Genomic DNA, 18,708 nt, shown 5'->3' on the forward strand with positions numbered 1-18,708 from the left:
TTCTCTTTGAATAATTGCTTGTCATAATTTCCATGTATTAACTTAAATAAGCGATTTTCTTCCTTTTTAAAAAAACTACATATTAATAAATGGAAACATGTTTAAAACTGTGTACAGACTTCTGCAACTATGTGGAAAGAATCCTTAAACTCACATATGTAGTTCAGATAGAATACAGAGGTGCCAACTAAAGATTCCATCAATGTAAAAGCATAGGGTTTCACTGTGCAAATAATAAATAACATCATAAAAATTTTTTTTAAAGTATTAATCTTAAGAATATGATTAAGGACTAGTCTCTAACTATGTTCTTTTTTAAAAATGACAATATTCTTTCTAGTAATGGATAGAAAACAAACTATCTTATAGTAAAGATAAATTAATAAAAATTGATTTAATAAAATTTGGTATGTTTGGGGCGCCTGGGTGGCACAGTCGGTTAAGCGTCCGACTTCAGCCAGGTCACGATCTCGCGGTCCGTGAGTTCGAGCCCCGCGTCGGGCTCTGGGCTGATGGCTCAGAGCCTGGAGCCTGTTTCCGATTCTGTGTCTCCCTCTCTCTCTGCCCCTCCCCCGTTCATGCTCTGTCTCTCTCTGTCCCAAAAATAAATAAACGTTGAAAAAAAAAAATTAAAAAAAAAAATTTGGTATGTTTAAGAACTAAAGCAGTATTTTCTGTTTCAAGCCTGTGTATAATTGTTTAGAAATCACTAATTAAAAGAAATCTTGAAGACAAAACAACTACACAAAATGCTTACCTCTAACATTTCATGCAGTGTTATCAGCTGTGCAGTTGATTCTTGAATGTTTGTCTTTGACAGAAATGTGAATAACAAAGAATTAACATCTCAGTTCTACCAGTGGCAGAATATTAAACTATATCTATTACGAAATTTTTAAAAATTAGTATTTCTTACCTGCAATGGTACAAGGTATACCAAAACCAAATATTTAGAATTAGGTGATTTTAAAAGAATTCTGAAAGTAAACAATCTGCTTGTACTACACAGTCACGTTCATAAAAACAAAGTTCAAACAACCTCTAAGAAAGTGAATTACTAGAAGGTACAATTCAGACTACCTATAAATAAATAATGGATATACTCATGTAAAACACAGTCTAATTTTTGAGCCTTCCAATCAAAATATCTCAAACAAATGGCATTCCAAACCCTATTTATACAGCTTCGGGACAGGAAACTTACTTCCCAGGGAGCCTTGTTCAACTTTCTATAGTTCCTGACAGTTCTTAATGTTAACTCAATTCATTGCTTCTTTTTCCCTTGGAATGATAGAGAATAAATCCCATTCCAATGCAACCCAAGATTCCTCAAATATTTGAAGATGGGTATTATAAGCCCCAAGTCTTGGCCATATTAATTGTCATTACTTCCTTCAATTATTTTTCATAATCTGTAGACTTGCAGCCCCTCAATATCATAGTTGCTCTCTAAATGTGCTCTAATATCTTTTTTTCTTTTTCAAACCAGTCTCCATATGATACAAGTGTGACTCAAACACCAAAGATGAAAAGGAAGACTCACTTTCATACTTGTATAGATGCTGGAATTTTATTAAGTTTATTCATTACCTTTTAGATATCAATTTTGCCCTGCTGACCTCTCAGCATACCATCATCTAAAAATGTCTAAGCCTCTTTCATACATCTAGCTGAGATATGTCTCCTTCATTCTTTAATGTTTCAAACCCAAGAAAGATATTTTATGTCCCTCACTAAATATTTTATTTGGCCCAGGTCTAGTCAGCTGAAAAATATAGTCCTAATTCTATCATTCAATATATTTACTATCTAGGACAACATCTAAAGGGGTTCTGCTAGAAATCTCCCTCCAAGATAATACTAATCCTAATCAGCAGCTTTTGAGTTCAGACATTTAATTAAATGCAAAGTCATCTACCACAGTGACAGCTTGTACTTTCCTGATACCAGTCAAAGATTACCTTGGAGCCCCTATAAAGTCTTACATAACTACAAATATTTTAAAGAAATAGTGAAAATGAATGTGATTCCTGAGTAAAGATAGTAAAGCTAGACCTCAAAATCTCCTGACCTCTAATACCTTATTGAATGAAAGAGTGGTTTAGAAAAGCAGCATTCACTAGTGAGGAAAGAAACAGAATTAAAGAACTGATACAGAAATAAATAGCAAAAAAGCACATATTGAGACAATCAAAGAAAAAGCAGAGGAAAAATATAATGAAAGCAGAGCAGAAAAAAAAACTTTCAACATAAGGATATGAATAATAATATAAACCATAATAAAATAAAATTTCCACTAAACGAAATGTGACCTCAATTTGCCCCTAAAAACAATGTCATCTATGGGGCGCCTGGGTGGCTTGGTCGGTTAAGCGTCCAACTTCGGCTCAGGTCATGATCTCACGGTCTGTGGGTTCCAGCCCCACGTCGGGCTCTGTGCTGACAGCTCAGAGCCTGGAGCCTGTTTCAGATTCTGTGTCTCCCTCTCTCTCTGCCCCTCCCCTGTTCATGCTCTGTCTCTCTCTGTCTCAAAAATAAATAAACGTTAAAAAAAAAAATTAAAAAAAAAAACCAATGTCATCTTCAAAACAAAAATGATACTGAATGATCAACACTGTAAGGTATCTGTTAAATTACTGAAGGTCAAAGATAAAGAACTCTTCAGACATATACTCAGAAGCAGAAAGATATCTACAGGCTGGCCTAGCTATCTACAGGATGGCCCAGCACATCCTATTTCGGAAGAATGGAACAATCCCTACCAGGTCTTGAGATTTTTTTTTTAATGTGCCAAAAATATCCTTTGCATATAAAGGCAAACCAAGCATTTTTATCAGTCAAGAATCCAAAAAATAAAATGCCCAGGAATTCTGCTTGAACAAATTACTTCTCAAAGAAACCAATCAAATCAATTAGTTTAACTTAAAAACTCAAAAATAAATGGTCAAAGATGATAAGCATTGAATCCAATACAATGTGAACACGAAACACATATATAAATAATGTTATGAGACAGAATAAAAATGTTATAAACCTGCCAAAGTTAAAACAAATAACAAATTGTAATGGTGTTATAGGAAGAATGCTAATTTCTTCATCGTAAGCAGGGAGTGAGTGAATACTGCCTAAAATTGAAAGATGAACATTTTTTACGTCTTTTAATCTTTTATAATATTATTCATAATTTGTTTTTTCTCTGTATTAGGGACCTCTCCAGAACTAAAATAACTTGAGGCACAAAAATATTTATCTGAGTTAACATTTCTCTTCTATCAATTTAAGTAAAATTACATCTCATGCTTATTTTTTTAAGTTTATTTAAATTTATTTTGAGAGAGAGAGTGTGCACACACGTGCATGTGCACAAGCTGGGGAGGGGTGCAGAGAGAGGGAGAGGGAGAATCCCAAGCAGGCTCCACATTGTCAGTGTGGAGCCCAATGCAGGGCTTGAACTCACAAACCATGAGATCATGACCCGAGCTAAAATCAATAGTTGGATGCTTAAAGGACTGAGCCACCCAGGTACCCCATCTAATACTTATTTTATATTGGTCTATACAAAACTACATTGATCTGAACATCTATCAATCCATTTATGCTTCTATATATGTAGGAGTTTATGAAGATGTCTCAAATGATGTTCACCTCATGTTAACAATACGGTGGAGGGATTCAGGGTTTTTTTCTTTCTTTTTTGTACATATTTTTGAATGACAAAACACAGTGTTATGGGCTGCATTGTTTCTCTCAAAATTCACATGTTCAAGTCCCAACCTCCTTGGTGACTACATTTGGAAATGGAGGTAAGTGAAGTTAAATGTGGCCATAAGGGTGGGACCCTAATCCAACTGGAATGGTGTCTTTATATGAAGAGAAAGAGACACCAGAGAGCTCTCTCTACACTCGAAAAGAGAAAAGGCCATGTGAGGACACAGCAAGAGATGGCTGTCCAGAGCCAGCGAAGAAGGCCTCAGCAGAAACCAACTCAGATGGCATTTTGATCTTGGACTTCTAGCCTCCAGAAAAGTGAGAAAATATATTTCTTTTGTTTAAACCATCTAATCTATGGTATTTTTCTCTAGCAGCTTAAGCTAACTCATATATCCAGTATTACTGCTTGACAGACAAAGGGAGAGAAAAAAAAAAATGAGTATCATTTTGTAACATGTATTAATGGTCCATATACTTCATTTTAAAAATGTGAGTTTATCAAATGTAACTTAACAAACCCATAATGGCTTCTGTGATCAATGATTCCTTTCAGAATCCTTTAACTCTGGTTCTATTGGTAGAGAAGCTTGATAGATTAAAGAAAATGGTGAAAACAAAACAAGACTAGAATCAGAAAATGTGAGTTATTCTATGATTATGATCATTAAGAGGTAAGGAATCATGAACTTAATGAAATGGTTAACAGAAGGCTGTCAACAATTTTAGAAATGAACAAAGTATACAAATAACAATGGGTAGAATGGGAAACACATAGTTACAATGAAGAATGGGAAGAATAAGGATAAAAAACACAGATTATAAGAAAACAAAGAAAACTTCCTCTTCTTTTCCTAATATAGTCACAGTCATTCAACAGATACAAATTCATGGGGGTTCCAGGGTGGCTGTCAGTTGATCATCCAACTTTGACTCAGGTCATAATCTCAGAGTTCATAGTTCGAGCCCCACATCTGGCTTGCTGCTGTCAGCTCAGAGCCTGTTTCAGATCCTCTGTCTCCCTCTCTCTGCCCCTCTCCCACTTATGCTTGTTCTCTATCTCAAAAATTAAAAAACATTTATAAAAACAAACAAATAAATAAGAACTCAGAAGATACTAGAATACATAAGCAAGATAATAGACCTACAAAAATGAATTCAACACATAAAGGAGCTCAGAGTGCAGGGTGGGTGAAAAGAGAGATAGATATCAATGATTACTACAAAATCATGTGATAATGCTAATAAAATGACACATAAACTGCATTTAATACTTCACACAAGTATTAAAGGATGATGTTTGAAGTGACTTAAATAAGAATTTGCTATCTTCATCAGATAGGAAATGTTTTGTAAGCAGAAGGAACAGAACGTATAAGACACAAAAAGGTCATTGCATACTTGCTGGAACTACAGGGTACAGTTGGATGGATTCATGCAAGAGATAAAAAAAGAATGGTTAGAAAGGAGGCTAAAGAGATAGGCAAAATCCCGAATATAAATTCATTACTCTAAGGAGTTTATAGACTTCTAGAAGGGAACTATCAGTTTTATGTTAAAAAATAATTAAAATATATATTTTAGAAAAATCATTCTGGTGCCAGTTTCAATGCCTTCCCCACTTCCACAAGCTCTCTTTATTTATAGTATACACTGTTTTTGAAAAAGGAATTAAAGTAGTTATTCCCAATCTTCTGTCACCAAATGAAATATTTATTTGCTTTTGTGAAAAAGGTCTGTTACATAGTAACTACTAGTTAAATAAATAGTCAAGAACTATTGTTAAATAGTTAAATTTGACTAGTTAAATAGTCAAGAACTCACATTAACTAACAGATATCTTTTGATTTTAAATGTTTCGTATGCTCATCATGGAAAATTTTGAAAAGAGTAAAAACAAAAACAAATCTCACCTAAAATCCTAGCCTCCATACAGAGGCACTATTACATTTTTTAGTACAAATTAGACTCATAAAATTTAATTAGCTGTTTTTTTGTTTTGTTTTTTTAAACTTTTTTAATGTTTATTTATTTTTGAGACAGAGAGAGACAGAGCATGAACGGGGGAGGGGCAGAGAGAGAGGGAGACACAGAATAGGAAGCAGGCTCCAGGCTCTGAGCCATCAGCCCAGAGCCCAACGTGGGGCTCGAATTCACTGACCGTGAGATCGTGACCTGAGCTGAAGTGAGGCGCTTAACCGACTGAGCCACCCAGGTGCCCCAAAGCCCGCTAATTAGCTGTTTTTTTAATCAATTTAATAATAAATTGTGAGCATTTTAATAACTCTTTTGGTAGTTCAATATGTTATTTTTAAAAGGTATATTTTCCCCCACTATACGGATATAATATTAAAAAATGTATTGGGGCGCCTGGGTGGCTCAGTCGGCTAAGTGTCCGACTTCAGCTCAGGTCATGATCTCACAGTCTGTGAGTTCAGGCCCCGCGTAGGGCTCTGTGCTGACAGCTCGGAGCCTGGAGCCTGCTTCAGATTCTGTGTCTCCCTCTCTCTCTGCCCCTCCCCTGCTCATGCTCTGTCTCTGTCTCAAAAATAAATACAAATCATTAAAAAAAAGAAAAAAAAAAAAGAAAAAAAAATGTATTTAATCTTATTTTATTGAACAACTAGGTTGCTTCTAATTTTTCAAAAAGTATTATAATGTGATGATGGAAGATTTCTTTACATGTATCTGTGTGTCTTTGAAATGTATAATAAACTACAAAAATTTATCAGAAAATTTACATTTGAACCTATGTGAAACAATCTCATATATAAATAGCTACATGAATTTGTTCTCTAAAACTTACCTTTTTCTTTTTCTTTTTAACATTTCTATCAGGCAGAGGAAAATGATCTTCCAGAAATTCACCCAAGGTAATCAAGAGCTTTTCCTTATATTCTTTTATATCATGCATTTTAGTCTTCAGCTCATCTAAGATTCTAATGGGTTTTTTAAAAATTAAGAGAAATATTTTACTGATAAAATACATAAAATAATGAGTATATGTAACTGGTTACTCATAAAGTTGATCAAACACTTTGTTCAAACTTCATTTGTTCAAACCAAGTAACTAGCTTTATGAAAGTAAAATTCTCTATTTAACGTATAAGGAAACTACAGGTCAAGTCATTAATAAAGGGCCATGTAACTAACAGTTGGCAAAAATTAAAGTAAAACTCGCAATTTCTAATAAAGTTTCCCCTATTTTCATCTATGTATTTCATGTTAACATTTAAAAAACTTTTTCCTATTTCAAAAACCTAGAATACAAAATTAATACCTTGATTCAGAAATTGTCACAACCTGATTTTTCAATTCACTGTGCACTACATTAAGAGATTCCAATATCTGTTGTTGTTCCTCCAACCACTGTTGCTCCCTTTAAACATGGAAAAACAAAACCAACAATAGCCAAATAAAACATTAATGCCAATTCAACATATATCTGTGACTAAAGGCAATTATAATATAAATATACCTTTCCAAGTCTTCCTTTAACTTTTCATTCTTTGACTGAAGAGTAGAGAGTACCAATTCAAGATCATGTCTCAATTTTTGGAACTAGAACAAAACAATTCAAATTAATTACTTAGTCTGTAATCCCATAAACAGTTATATTTATGAATGAGAGTGAGATTTACATTATTTGTTTGGGTAAATACTCAAAAATCAAGAGCAAAAGACCATCAGAAAGTCTTTGAAAGGAAAAAATACAGCAGATACTAAGTTCTTTGTAATATTTCATTTGTTAAATTCAAAAATATAAGAAGGGGTTTTGAGTAATAAATTTGAATTTCACACTAAAATCCAATTAAATGATTAAGTTTTCAATAATCAGGGAGATTAGGTGTCTTTTCTAAGAAGACTATACAGAAACAAACATGAATGATTATCATTCATTTAACAAATATTTATTGATCATTGACTACCAGGCATAGTTGAGAGAGTCAAGGATTCAAAGATGAACAAACAGGAGAATCCAAACAAGCAAATATATAACTGCAGAGAGCAATCAGTATCATGAAAAAAAAAAAAAAAAAAAAGTCAAAATAGGAACACAGAAATGAGGAGCAGGAATGGCTCTTTTAGGTAATATGATAGGGAGAGACCTCTCTGATCAGGTTAAGAGTATCACAGCAGATAAAGACAAGAGATATGACACTGACAATATCTAGCAAAAGAATGTTCCACACAGAAAGATTGTAGGTACAAAGGCAATGAGGCAAGAATATGTGTGAGGTATTTGAGGAACACCAAAAGAACTCTGTGTTGCTACAGCAAATTACAAGAACATCTGGATTTTTTTTCTAGTATCTTTTTGTTTTTTTAACATATTAGCTAGTATTCCACTTTCTTGATGTCAAGAGTTTACCTGAGCTTTTTATACATCTAAATCAGTGACAATTTAAAGTTGTCTATTATAGGGGCATCTGGGTGGCTTAGTCAGTTGAGCATCCAACTTTGGCTCAGGTCGTATCTCTCAGTTTGTGAGTTCGAGCCCCACATCAGGCTCACTGCTGTCGGCCTGGAGCCCACTTCGGATCCTCTATCCTCCTTTCTCTCTGCCTCTCCCACTCCCACTATCTCTCCCAAAAATAAAATAAAAATGTAAACAAACAAATAAATAAATAAAAGATGTCTATTATAAACCTTAGCGAGGGGCGCCTGGGTGGCGCAGTCGGTTAAGCGTCCGGCTTCAGCCAGGTCACGATCTCGCGGTCCGTGAGTTCGAGCCCCGCGTCAGGCTCTGGGCTGATGGCTCAGAGCCTGGAGCCTGTTTCCGATTCTGTGTCTCCCTCTCTCTCTGCCCCTCCCCCGTTCATGCTCTGTCTCTCTCTGTCCCCAAAATAAAGAAACGTTGAAAAAGAAAATTTAAAAAAAATAAAAAAATAAAAAAAAATAAACCTTAGCGAAACCACAAAAAGGGGAGAAATAACCAAATAAATCAATAGTGTAAATAAAATGGTTTTATTTTTAAAAATACACAATTCAAGAAATTGGAAAGAGAGGAAAACAGGAACAGAGAAAAGGTAATCCACATAGGAAAGAAAAATGAAGTACAAAGATTTCAAAGCAACCACACTGATATTACGTTAAATATGATCTAACAATAGAATTAAATTAAAAATAAATAAGAGAAAAGTAACAGGAAAAATTTGCAAATGTTTGAATACTAAAAACACACTTCTAAATCATCCATGAATCAAAAAAGTAATAATCTGTAAGAATATAAGAAATTATTATGAACTATTTGAAAATAAAAACAAAATAAAAATTTCTGGGGTGAAACAAAAGCAGTACTCAAATGAGAATTTACAGAACTAAAAGCCTATATGAGAAAAATGAAAGCTCTCAAATTAATGACAACTTCTACCATAAGAAAAAGAGCAAATAAAATCAAAAGTAAACTGAAGAAAAAATAATGACTAAAAAAACCTTAAATCAATGATATAGAAAAACAAAAAGAAAACTGAGGGAAAAAAATCAAAGAAACCCAAAGTTGGTATTTTGAGAAGGTCAACAAAATCACCCATGCTAATTACAAGAGAAAAAAGAACAAAAATTATTAACATTAGTTACAAGAGAGGTGACATTACTATAAACATTAAAATGGTAATGGGGAAATATTATGAACAAATTTAATAAACTGGACAAATTAGATGAGATGTACAAGTTCTTTAAAAGACACAAACTATACCACTCCTTCAGAGAAAAACAGAAAACCTGATGAGTCATAAAAAACCTAAATTTGCGGCTAAACATTTTCCCATAAAGAAAACTCCAGTTCCAAATGGCTTTACCTATGTATTCTAACAAACATTTAAAGTAATAAAAATACTGATTCTATATAAACTCTTTTGAAGAAAGAATACTTCTCAACTCATTCTATTAGGCTTGATATGAAAGCCTAACAAAGATGTCACAAGAAAAGTAAACCACAGACTGGTATCTCTCATTAACATAGATACAAAAACCTTAATAAAATTTTAGCAAATGAAGTCCGTCAATAAATTAAAAAACATTATTACACAGTGGGTTTTTCCTAGGAATGCATGGCTAATTAAACAGTTAATACCAATTAAAAAAATCAATGTACTGAGTCAATTAATTCAATATAGCCACAGGATATAAAATTAATATACAGAAATCTGTTGAATTTCTATACACTAATAATGAGGTAGCCGAAAGAAATTAAGAAAACAATCCCATTTATAACTGCACCAAAAAGAATAAAATACTAGTAATAAACTTAACCAATGAGGCCAACCAAAGATCTATATTCTGAAAACTATAAAACACTGATGAAAAAAAATTGGAAAAGACACAAATAAACGGAAAGATACTTCATGCTAATGGACAGGAAGACCAATATTGTTAAAATGTCTATACTACCCGAAGCAATCTGCAGATTTTATGCAATCCCCGTCAAAATACCAACAGTTTTCACAGAATTAGAACAAATGATCCTAAAATTTGTACAGAACCCCCCCAAAACCTTAAACAGCCAAAGCAATTTTGAAAAAGAATAAAAGCTGGCGATATCACAATCCCAGATTTCAAAATATACTACAAATCTGTGGTAACCAAAACAGTATGGTACTGGCACAAAAACCGATAAAAATCAATGGAACAGAATAGAGTCCAGAAATGAATCCATACTTTCATGGTCAATTAATCTATGACAAAGGAGGCAAAAATATACAATGGGAAAAAGACCATTTCTCCAACAAATTGTGTTGGGAAAACTGGAAAGCTACATGCAAAAGAATGAAATTGAACCATATTCTTATACCATACACAAAAATAAATTCAAAATAGATTAAAGACCTTAATGTGAGACTTAAAACCATAAAATTTCTAAAAGAAAACACAGGTAAGTAATTTCTTTGACATGAGCCATAGAATTATTTTTCTAGACATGTCTCCTCTGGCAAGGGAAGAAAAACAAAATTAGGGGCGCCTGGGTGGCTCAGTTGGTTAAGCGTCGGCTTCGGCTCAGGTCACGATCTCAGGATTCGTGGGTTTGAGCCCTGGGTTGGGCTCGGTGCTGACAGCTGAGTCTGGAGCCTACTTGGGATTCTGTCTCCCCCCCGCCCCTCCCCCGCTTGTGCTCTGTTCTCTCTCAAAAATAAATAAACATTAAAAAAAATTAAAAATAAATAAGTAAATAAACATTAAAAAAACAAAAACAAAACAAAATTAAACTCTTGGGACCACACCAAAATAAAAAGTTTTGCACAAAGAAACCATCAACAAAACAAAAAGGCAACCTACTGAATGGGAGAAGATATTTGCCAATGATATATCTGATAAGGGGTTCAAATCTAACTATGTAAAGAACTTATACAACACAATGTCAACAAAAATAAATAATCCAATTAAAACTGAGCAGAGGACCTGAATAATCATTTTTCCAAAAAGGACATACAGATAGCCAACAGACAGATGAAAAGATGCTCAATATCACTAATCATCAGGGAAATGCAAATTAAAACAATTCACTACACACCTGTCAGAATGGCTAAAATCAAAAACACAAGAAATAACAAATGTTGGTAAGGATGTGGAGAAAAAGAAACCCTTATGCACTATTGGTAGGAATGCAAATTGATGCAGCCACTGTGGGAAACAGTATGGAAATTCCTCAAAAAATTAAAATTAGAATTGCCACATAATCCAGTAATTCCACTACTGGGTATTTACCTAAAGAAAACAAAAACATTAATTTGAAAAGACACATGCATCCCTATGTTTACTGTAGCATTATTTACAATAGCCAAGACATGAAAACAACTGAAGTGCCCTTCAATAGACAACTGGATAAAAAAGATATGGGGCGCCTGGGTGGCTCAGTCAGTTAAGCAACAGACTTCAGCTCAGGTCATGATCTCATGGTTCGTGGGTTCAAGCCCCATGTTGGGTTCTGTGCTGACAGTTCAGAGCCTGGAGCCTGCTTCAGATTCTGTGTCTCCCTCCCTCTCTGCCCCTCCCCCACTCATGCTCTGTCTCTATCTATCTCTCTGAAAAATAAATAAACATCAAAAAAATTTAAAAACAAAAAACAAAAAAGAAGACATGGTACAATCTATACTATGGACTATTAGTCATAAACAAAGAATGACATCTTCCCATTTGTAACAACATGGATGGATCTAGAGGTATACTGCTAAGTAAAATAAGTCAAACAGAGAAAGACTATACCATATGATTTCACTCATATGTGGAATTTAAAAAACAAAGGAACAAAGAAAACAAGGATATAGATAACAAATATAGATAACAGATTGGGTTTCCAGAGGGGAGGTGGATGGAAGGATAGGGAAAACAGATAAAAGGGATTAAGGGTACACTTATTTTGATAAGCCCTAAGAAATGTATAGAATTGTTGAATCATTATATTGTATACATGAAACTAATATAATACCCTATGCTTAAATCAATGTAATTTATTATATCAACAGACTAAAAAGAATTCATCTTCTCTATGAATTCAGAAAAAATAAATGACAAAATTCAATAATAATTTATGATTTTAGAAAAGATTTTATAACTTGTAACAGAAGGTAATTTCTGGGGCACCTGGGTGGTTCAGTCTTTTAAATGTCCAACTCACTGTCATGAGATCAGACCCTGAGTCGGGCTTTGTGCCGACCATTGAGTCTGCTTAAGATTCTTTCTCCCTCTCCCTCTGCCCCTTCCAAGTTCATGCTAACATGCACAAACGTGTTCACTCTCTCTCTCTCTCTCAAAAAAAAAAAAAAGAAGATATTTCTGCAAGGGCATCTATGAAAAACCTACTGCTAACACCACACTTAATGATGAAAAAGAGAATAATAGCCACTAAGGTCAGGAACAAGGCAAAAATGTCCATTCCTACCACTTTTGTTATATTACTGTAAGTCCTAGAGCAGTACAGTAAGCCAAGGAAAACATAAAAGGCATCCAGATGGAAAGGAATAAATACACATGCCTCTGATCTCAGATGACATGACTAGCTATGTAGAAAATCTCAGAGCACCTACAAAAAGGCTACTAGAATAAATGGGTTTATCATACTCACTAATAGAAGACCAATATATAAATATTAATTTTATTTGTATGTACCAGCAATAAATAATTGACAACTGAAAAAAGAATACCAGTTTAATAGCACTAAAAATACAAAATTCTAAAGGGATGAATTTGACAAAAATGCATAAGACCTGCACATCTCTGTTACAATTTATTAAATTGTTTTTAAAAATTATGAATTGGGATGGGGCACCTGGGTGGCTCAGTTGGTTGAGTGTCCGACTTCGGCTCAGGTCATGATCTCGCAGTTTGTGAGTTCGAGCCCCACATTGGGCTCTGTACTGCCAGCTCGGAGCCTGGAGCCTGCTTCGGATTCTGTGTCTCCCTCTCTCTCTGCTCCTTCCCTGCTCACGCTCTGTCTCCCTCGGTCTCTCAATAATAAATAAACATTAAAAAATAATTTTTTTTTAATTAAAAAAAATCATGAATTGGGACACCTGGCTGACTCAGTCGGTAGTGCATGAGACTCTTGATCCTGGGGTCATGAGTTCAAGTCTTCTATTGAAGGAGAGGTGCTTAAAAAAATTAAAATAAAAAAAAAATCAAGAATTAATATTGAAATTTGTCACATTCTTTCTGAATTCATGAGATGATTAAAAGTCTTTTCTTCTTTTTTAGCTTTTAATATAGTGAATTATAAAACACTGATGATATAAATCTTAAAAATATAAACAAATGGAGACCTAAATAAATGCAGAGATCATACAGGGCTCCTGGATCTGAATTGAGACTCAGTATGCTAAAGATGTCAATGCTCCTCAAATTAAACTACAGAATCAGGGAAATCTCAGTCAAAATTATGGGACAGAATGACCAGCCAACTCTAATATATAGGAAAATATAAAACAGTTCTGATAAAGAACAAAGATAGAAAATCACTCCCATTTTATTTCAAGATTTATTATAAATCTTAAGTAAATAAAACAACGTCATCTTCAAAAAATTTGTATTTATTTATTTTGAGAAAGAGAGAGAGCACACAAGTGGGGAAAAGGGGCAGAGGGAAAGAGAGAATCTCATGCAGGCTCCCTGTTCAGGGTGGAGCCCAATGTTGGGCTCGATCCCACGACCCTGGGATCCTGACCTAAGTCGAAATCAAAACCTGAAATGACACTCAACTGACTGACCCAAGCACCCCTAAAACAATGTGGTATTGACCTAAAGACAGAAGACACACAGAAAAAAAAGAAGAGAAATAACCACAGAATGAAGAATAAATGTGGAGTCTAGAAATAGATCCACATATATGCCATCAATTAATTTTCAATAAACATGCAAAGGAAATTCAAAAAAGAAAATATAATTTTCTTAACAATTTGTTCCAGAACACCCACAATTAGTATTCATATGAAAGAAAATACAACTTTATCAGTAACTAATTCCATATAAAAACATGAATACAAAATGGATCATAAATGTGAAACTTAAAAAATTTTAAAACATTCAAAAAAAATGTTTCTGACCTTAAGTTGGGCAAATTTTTTTTAAGATTTTATTTTTGGGGCCCATGGGTGGATCACTCAGTTAAGCATCTGACTCTTGATTTTGGCTCATCATGATCTCATGGTCGTGGGATCAAGCCTTGTGTTGGGCTCTGCATCGTGACCATGGAGCCTGCTTTGCATTCTCTCTGTCTCCCTCTCTCTCTCTTTCAAAAAAAATAGACTTAAAAAGAAAAAAAAAAAAGATTTTATTTTTTAAGTAATCTCTACACCCAACATGGGGCTTGAACTCACAACCTCAACACCAAGAGTCACATGCTTTTCTTATTGAGCCAGACAGGTGCCGTTGTGCAAATATTTCTTATATTTATTTAAGCACAAACCTTAAAAAAAAAAAAAACTGATAAAATGGAGGTAATCAAAGTATGCCTGTCTTCAGGATAGGCCCCTGGTGGACTCCTGAAGGATGACCTCTGAGGTCTTGTAATATTATACCTGATAAAAGTGTTTATGTAGGGGTGTCTGGTTGGTTCAGTCAGTAGAGCATGTGACCCTTGATGTCAGGGTCATGAGTTCAAGCCCCACTTGGGAATGGAGCCTATTTTTTAAAAAAAGGGTTTATGTATGCCTGGAACCTTAGGTCACTTGGTACCAGTTTTATTAAAGAGTCTATTCCAATCATGTGATTTATGGTGAATGCAATTGTGGTCTAAAGGGCTGAAGCCCAAGTAGCTGAAGTCAGTCAAGAAAGCCCCACATGCATAGTGACTGACTCCGGATAAAAAACCCTGGACAACAAAGCTTAGGTGAACTTCCCTGTTTGACCACACTTTGCACATTTTGTCACATTCAGCTGCAAGGAGAACTAAACACATCCATGCAACTCCATTAGATAAGGACTCCTATAAACTTAGTCCATGTGTGTTTTCCCTTTGCTCATTTTAATCTGTGTCTTCTCACGGAAATAAACTGTAACCATGACTACAATAGCTTTTCTGTGTTCTGTGAGCCCATTTAGCAAATCACCAGACCTGACAGTGGTCTGGGGGAAAACCTTGACACGAATGGCAACACAAGTGGGATTTGCTATAATGACCCCAGCTCACCAAAACACAATGGAAGCACTAGGTGGGAAAAAGAAGGTTAATGGGGCAGGGAATGATGAATCTGATGCCTAATGTTTATACCAAGTCAACAAAGATAGAAGACAACAGCCACAACGTGATCAATAACTGCAGGCAGGGGTGCCTGGGTGGCTCGGTCGGTTAAGTGTCCAACTTTGGCTCAGGTCATGATCTCACGGTTCGAGAATTCGAGCCCCGCATCAGGCTCTGTGCTGACAGATCAGAGTGTGGAGCTGGCTTTGGATTCTCTGTCTCCCTCTCTCTCTGCCCCTCCCCCACTCACACTCTGTCTCTGTCTCAAAAATAAATAAACATTAAAAAAATAATAACTGCAGGCAGAAGTAGTCAATGAAATTTAGAAATAACAGAAAAAATTCTCAGACACTTGGCTAACTGCATGTATAAGGAAATACAAAATAATGAGAAACAAGCTAATTATTCAAGCCCTTTGTTATTTTTATCTGTAACAATTAAAATGAAAGCAGAGTGTTAAGGCCAAGGCTGGTACTGTATCTAGTTTGTATTTCAGTCAGTTCAAACCAGAACTGCTAGCCTTAGGGCTACTACCAAAGGGAAAATTATGGTGGAACATTAGCCCATGTGTCATTTTTTTTTTCATGATATTGAAAATTTGGTGACTCTTCTCAATATGAAAAAGAAATATTATCTTTCATTCTGGGAAAATGTTCATGTATTATTTATTATTTCTTCACTTCCATTTTTTTAAAATATTATTTATTTTTGAGAGAGAGAGAGAGAGAGAGAGAGAGAGAGAGATGGCACAAAGACAAGTGGGGGAGGTGCAGAGAAAGAGAGGGAGAGAGAGAATCCCAAGCAGGCTCTGCACTACCAGCACAGAGCCCAATGTGGGGCTCAAACTCCTGAACTAGGAGATCATGACTTGAGTTGAAATCAAGAGTCTACAGCTTAGCTGACTGAGCCACCTGGGCACGCCCCCCTCCATTTGTTTTTGTGTTTTTTTTTTTTTAATTTGGAACTTCTACTGGTTGTATTTTGTACTTCTGAGTTGATAAGATAGTTCTCTTCTATTATTGCAATATTCCTTTTTTTGCCATCCTTACTCTGTAGATTTCCATGCCTATAATCACCAACCTTTTTGTATTTATTTCAGGTATGTTTTCATTTACAAAGGCTCTTGTTCTCTGATTGGTTCTTTTCTTTTTTACTGTTTATTTAATTTTTTTTATTTATTGAGAGAGAGAGAGACAGAGCACAAGTGGGGGAGGGGCAGAGAGAGGGAGGGAGACACAGCATCTGAAGCAGGCTCCAGGCTCTGAGCTGTCAGCACAGAGCCCGATGCAGGGCTCAAACTCACAAACCATGAGATCATGACCTGAGCCGAAGTCAGCCACTCAACTGACTAAGCCATCCAGGTGCTCCTTTTTAAATTTTTTTTAAAATGTTTATTTACAGATAATCTCTTTTTTCATCACTATTTCTATCTCTAGACACACTGATACTTATTTCTTTCCATGCACTACATCCTTACTTAAAATTCTTGTTTGCTTCTATCTTCTTTCCTATACTTTGACTTAATGGACTTACACTTAAAGTCTTTATTGACATGTATATTATGTTTTGAGGACATACATATATTAGGATCATCTAACTATGTTTAATGTTTTCACTTTCATTATGAAGAGTTTAATCAAGTGAAAATTAAGCACAACCATGAAGTTTACATATTAAACACTAATTTTAAACACAGTTCTAATATACAAATTGGTGATACAAAATTCAAATTATTTCAAATATTCTGTTCAACAGACATAATTAAAATCAAAATAAAAAAATTAATATGGCTTTAAAGTGGTTTCATTCTGCTTCTGATGTCATGAACTTACCCCAAATACTTCTAGTTATAAGTTAATTAGGGTTACTACCAATTCCTTAAGTTACTTACCTCTTCTTCTCCTAATGTTACTAGAACTTTTTCATTCAGAGGAACTACTGCAGAAAAAAAACAGGCCAAAATTATATATATGGTGAGTTAACTCTCAAATATAAAGAATTTGATTTTGTGGCTTCTAAGATATCTCTTTCTCTTTCCTTAATTAACACCTTTACATATATAATCAATACATAATTTTAGACAATATATATAACCAATATATAATTTTAGACAAACATGACATTTATACATTTTTGGGTTTTGTTTTCTAAATCCTCAAAAACAGTTGGTTAAGCGTCCAACTCTTGACTTAAGCTCAAGTCATGATCTCATGCTTCTTGAGATCATGCCCCATGTCAGGCTATGCACTGAAAGCACAAAGCCTACTTGGGATTTTCTCTCCCCCTCGCTCTCTCTCTGCCCCTCCCTCACTCAGGCTCACTCTCTCTCTCTCTCTCTCAAAATAAACTTAAAAAAATTAATAATCTATACTGTTTCCCTAAATATATCTCTCTGTAATTATATGATCCTATGCACGTATATGTACATGTATATTATCTACACACACACATGCAAGGGTTATTCATTTTGTTATTGTTGGTTTTATGAGAAGGGGATATCATACATATTATTCTTATTTTTACTCAACAAAAACCCCATGGAAATTGTTTCTATCCTGATGTAAGTCTAATCCATAATTTTTAATCACTCCATAATATTCCACAGGGTGAATATACAAAGTGTATTGAGTAATATCAGTACTGATGAAACATTAACTTTGAACCTAACTTTCAGCCACAAAAAACAATGACTGTAGCATTTCTAAATTTATGTCTTTATGTACTAGTGCTTTCATTTGGGGAGGATAAATTCTCAGAAACGGAATTCCACAGAAGGAAAAGCATATTTTGAATTTTAATATAGAATACCAAATTCTTTTCTAAAAACTTACTATTAGCAATAAGAAACAGCAAAAGATACAATAAACTCTTCTACAATTTTTGCCAGTTCATGAGTATCAACTAACATTCCATTTTAATTTTGTATAGCAAAATTTAATCCTTATATTTAGAAAAGTTCAACCTTTGTACTTTAAGTTTACCTTTCCTAATAAAGTACTATTTAAAATTTCTCTAATGATATGCTACTGAAAACTTTCTAATCTATCTACTATTCTACAGGGTCTTCTGACAGGAAAGAGCTTACGACACGTGCTTCATAGGACATATACTAGAACTGATTACTGGCAGCCCCAGGATGGCTCCCAAATCATTTCAATAAATGCAATGAGAAGGATTTTAAAAATGTAAAGTTCATAATCTCCCTCTTGTCCACTGTGGCCATGAGTAGTATCTCAATATTGATTCACATAATTATTTAAGCCCATACAATATATAGCAGCTTCTAAGAATATAAAGATATTTTAAATCCTTTCAGTGGGGCAGTCTAT

General features: G+C 34.5%; 1 protein-coding gene across 2 annotated transcripts in view; it reads right to left on the bottom strand.

Annotated features, from left to right (window-relative positions):
* Positions 1 to 18,708, bottom strand: part of CENPK (centromere protein K) — a 34,943-nt gene that overhangs the window by 953 nt on the left and 15,282 nt on the right. For both annotated transcript variants that reach the window (XM_045494780.1, XM_045494791.1), the window contains exons 5-9: positions 17,271 to 17,317; positions 7,187 to 7,269; positions 6,989 to 7,087; positions 6,515 to 6,647; positions 758 to 811 (exon numbers count right to left, since the gene is read on the bottom strand). In XM_045494780.1, the coding sequence (XP_045350736.1) occupies positions 758 to 811; positions 6,515 to 6,647; positions 6,989 to 7,087; positions 7,187 to 7,269; positions 17,271 to 17,317 (416 nt within the window). The remainder of the gene's footprint in view (positions 1 to 757; positions 812 to 6,514; positions 6,648 to 6,988; positions 7,088 to 7,186; positions 7,270 to 17,270; positions 17,318 to 18,708) is intronic.

Source organism: Leopardus geoffroyi, chromosome A1 (genome assembly GCF_018350155.1).
Source record: "Leopardus geoffroyi isolate Oge1 chromosome A1, O.geoffroyi_Oge1_pat1.0, whole genome shotgun sequence".
In the NCBI taxonomy this organism is placed as follows: domain Eukaryota; kingdom Metazoa; phylum Chordata; class Mammalia; order Carnivora; family Felidae; genus Leopardus; species Leopardus geoffroyi.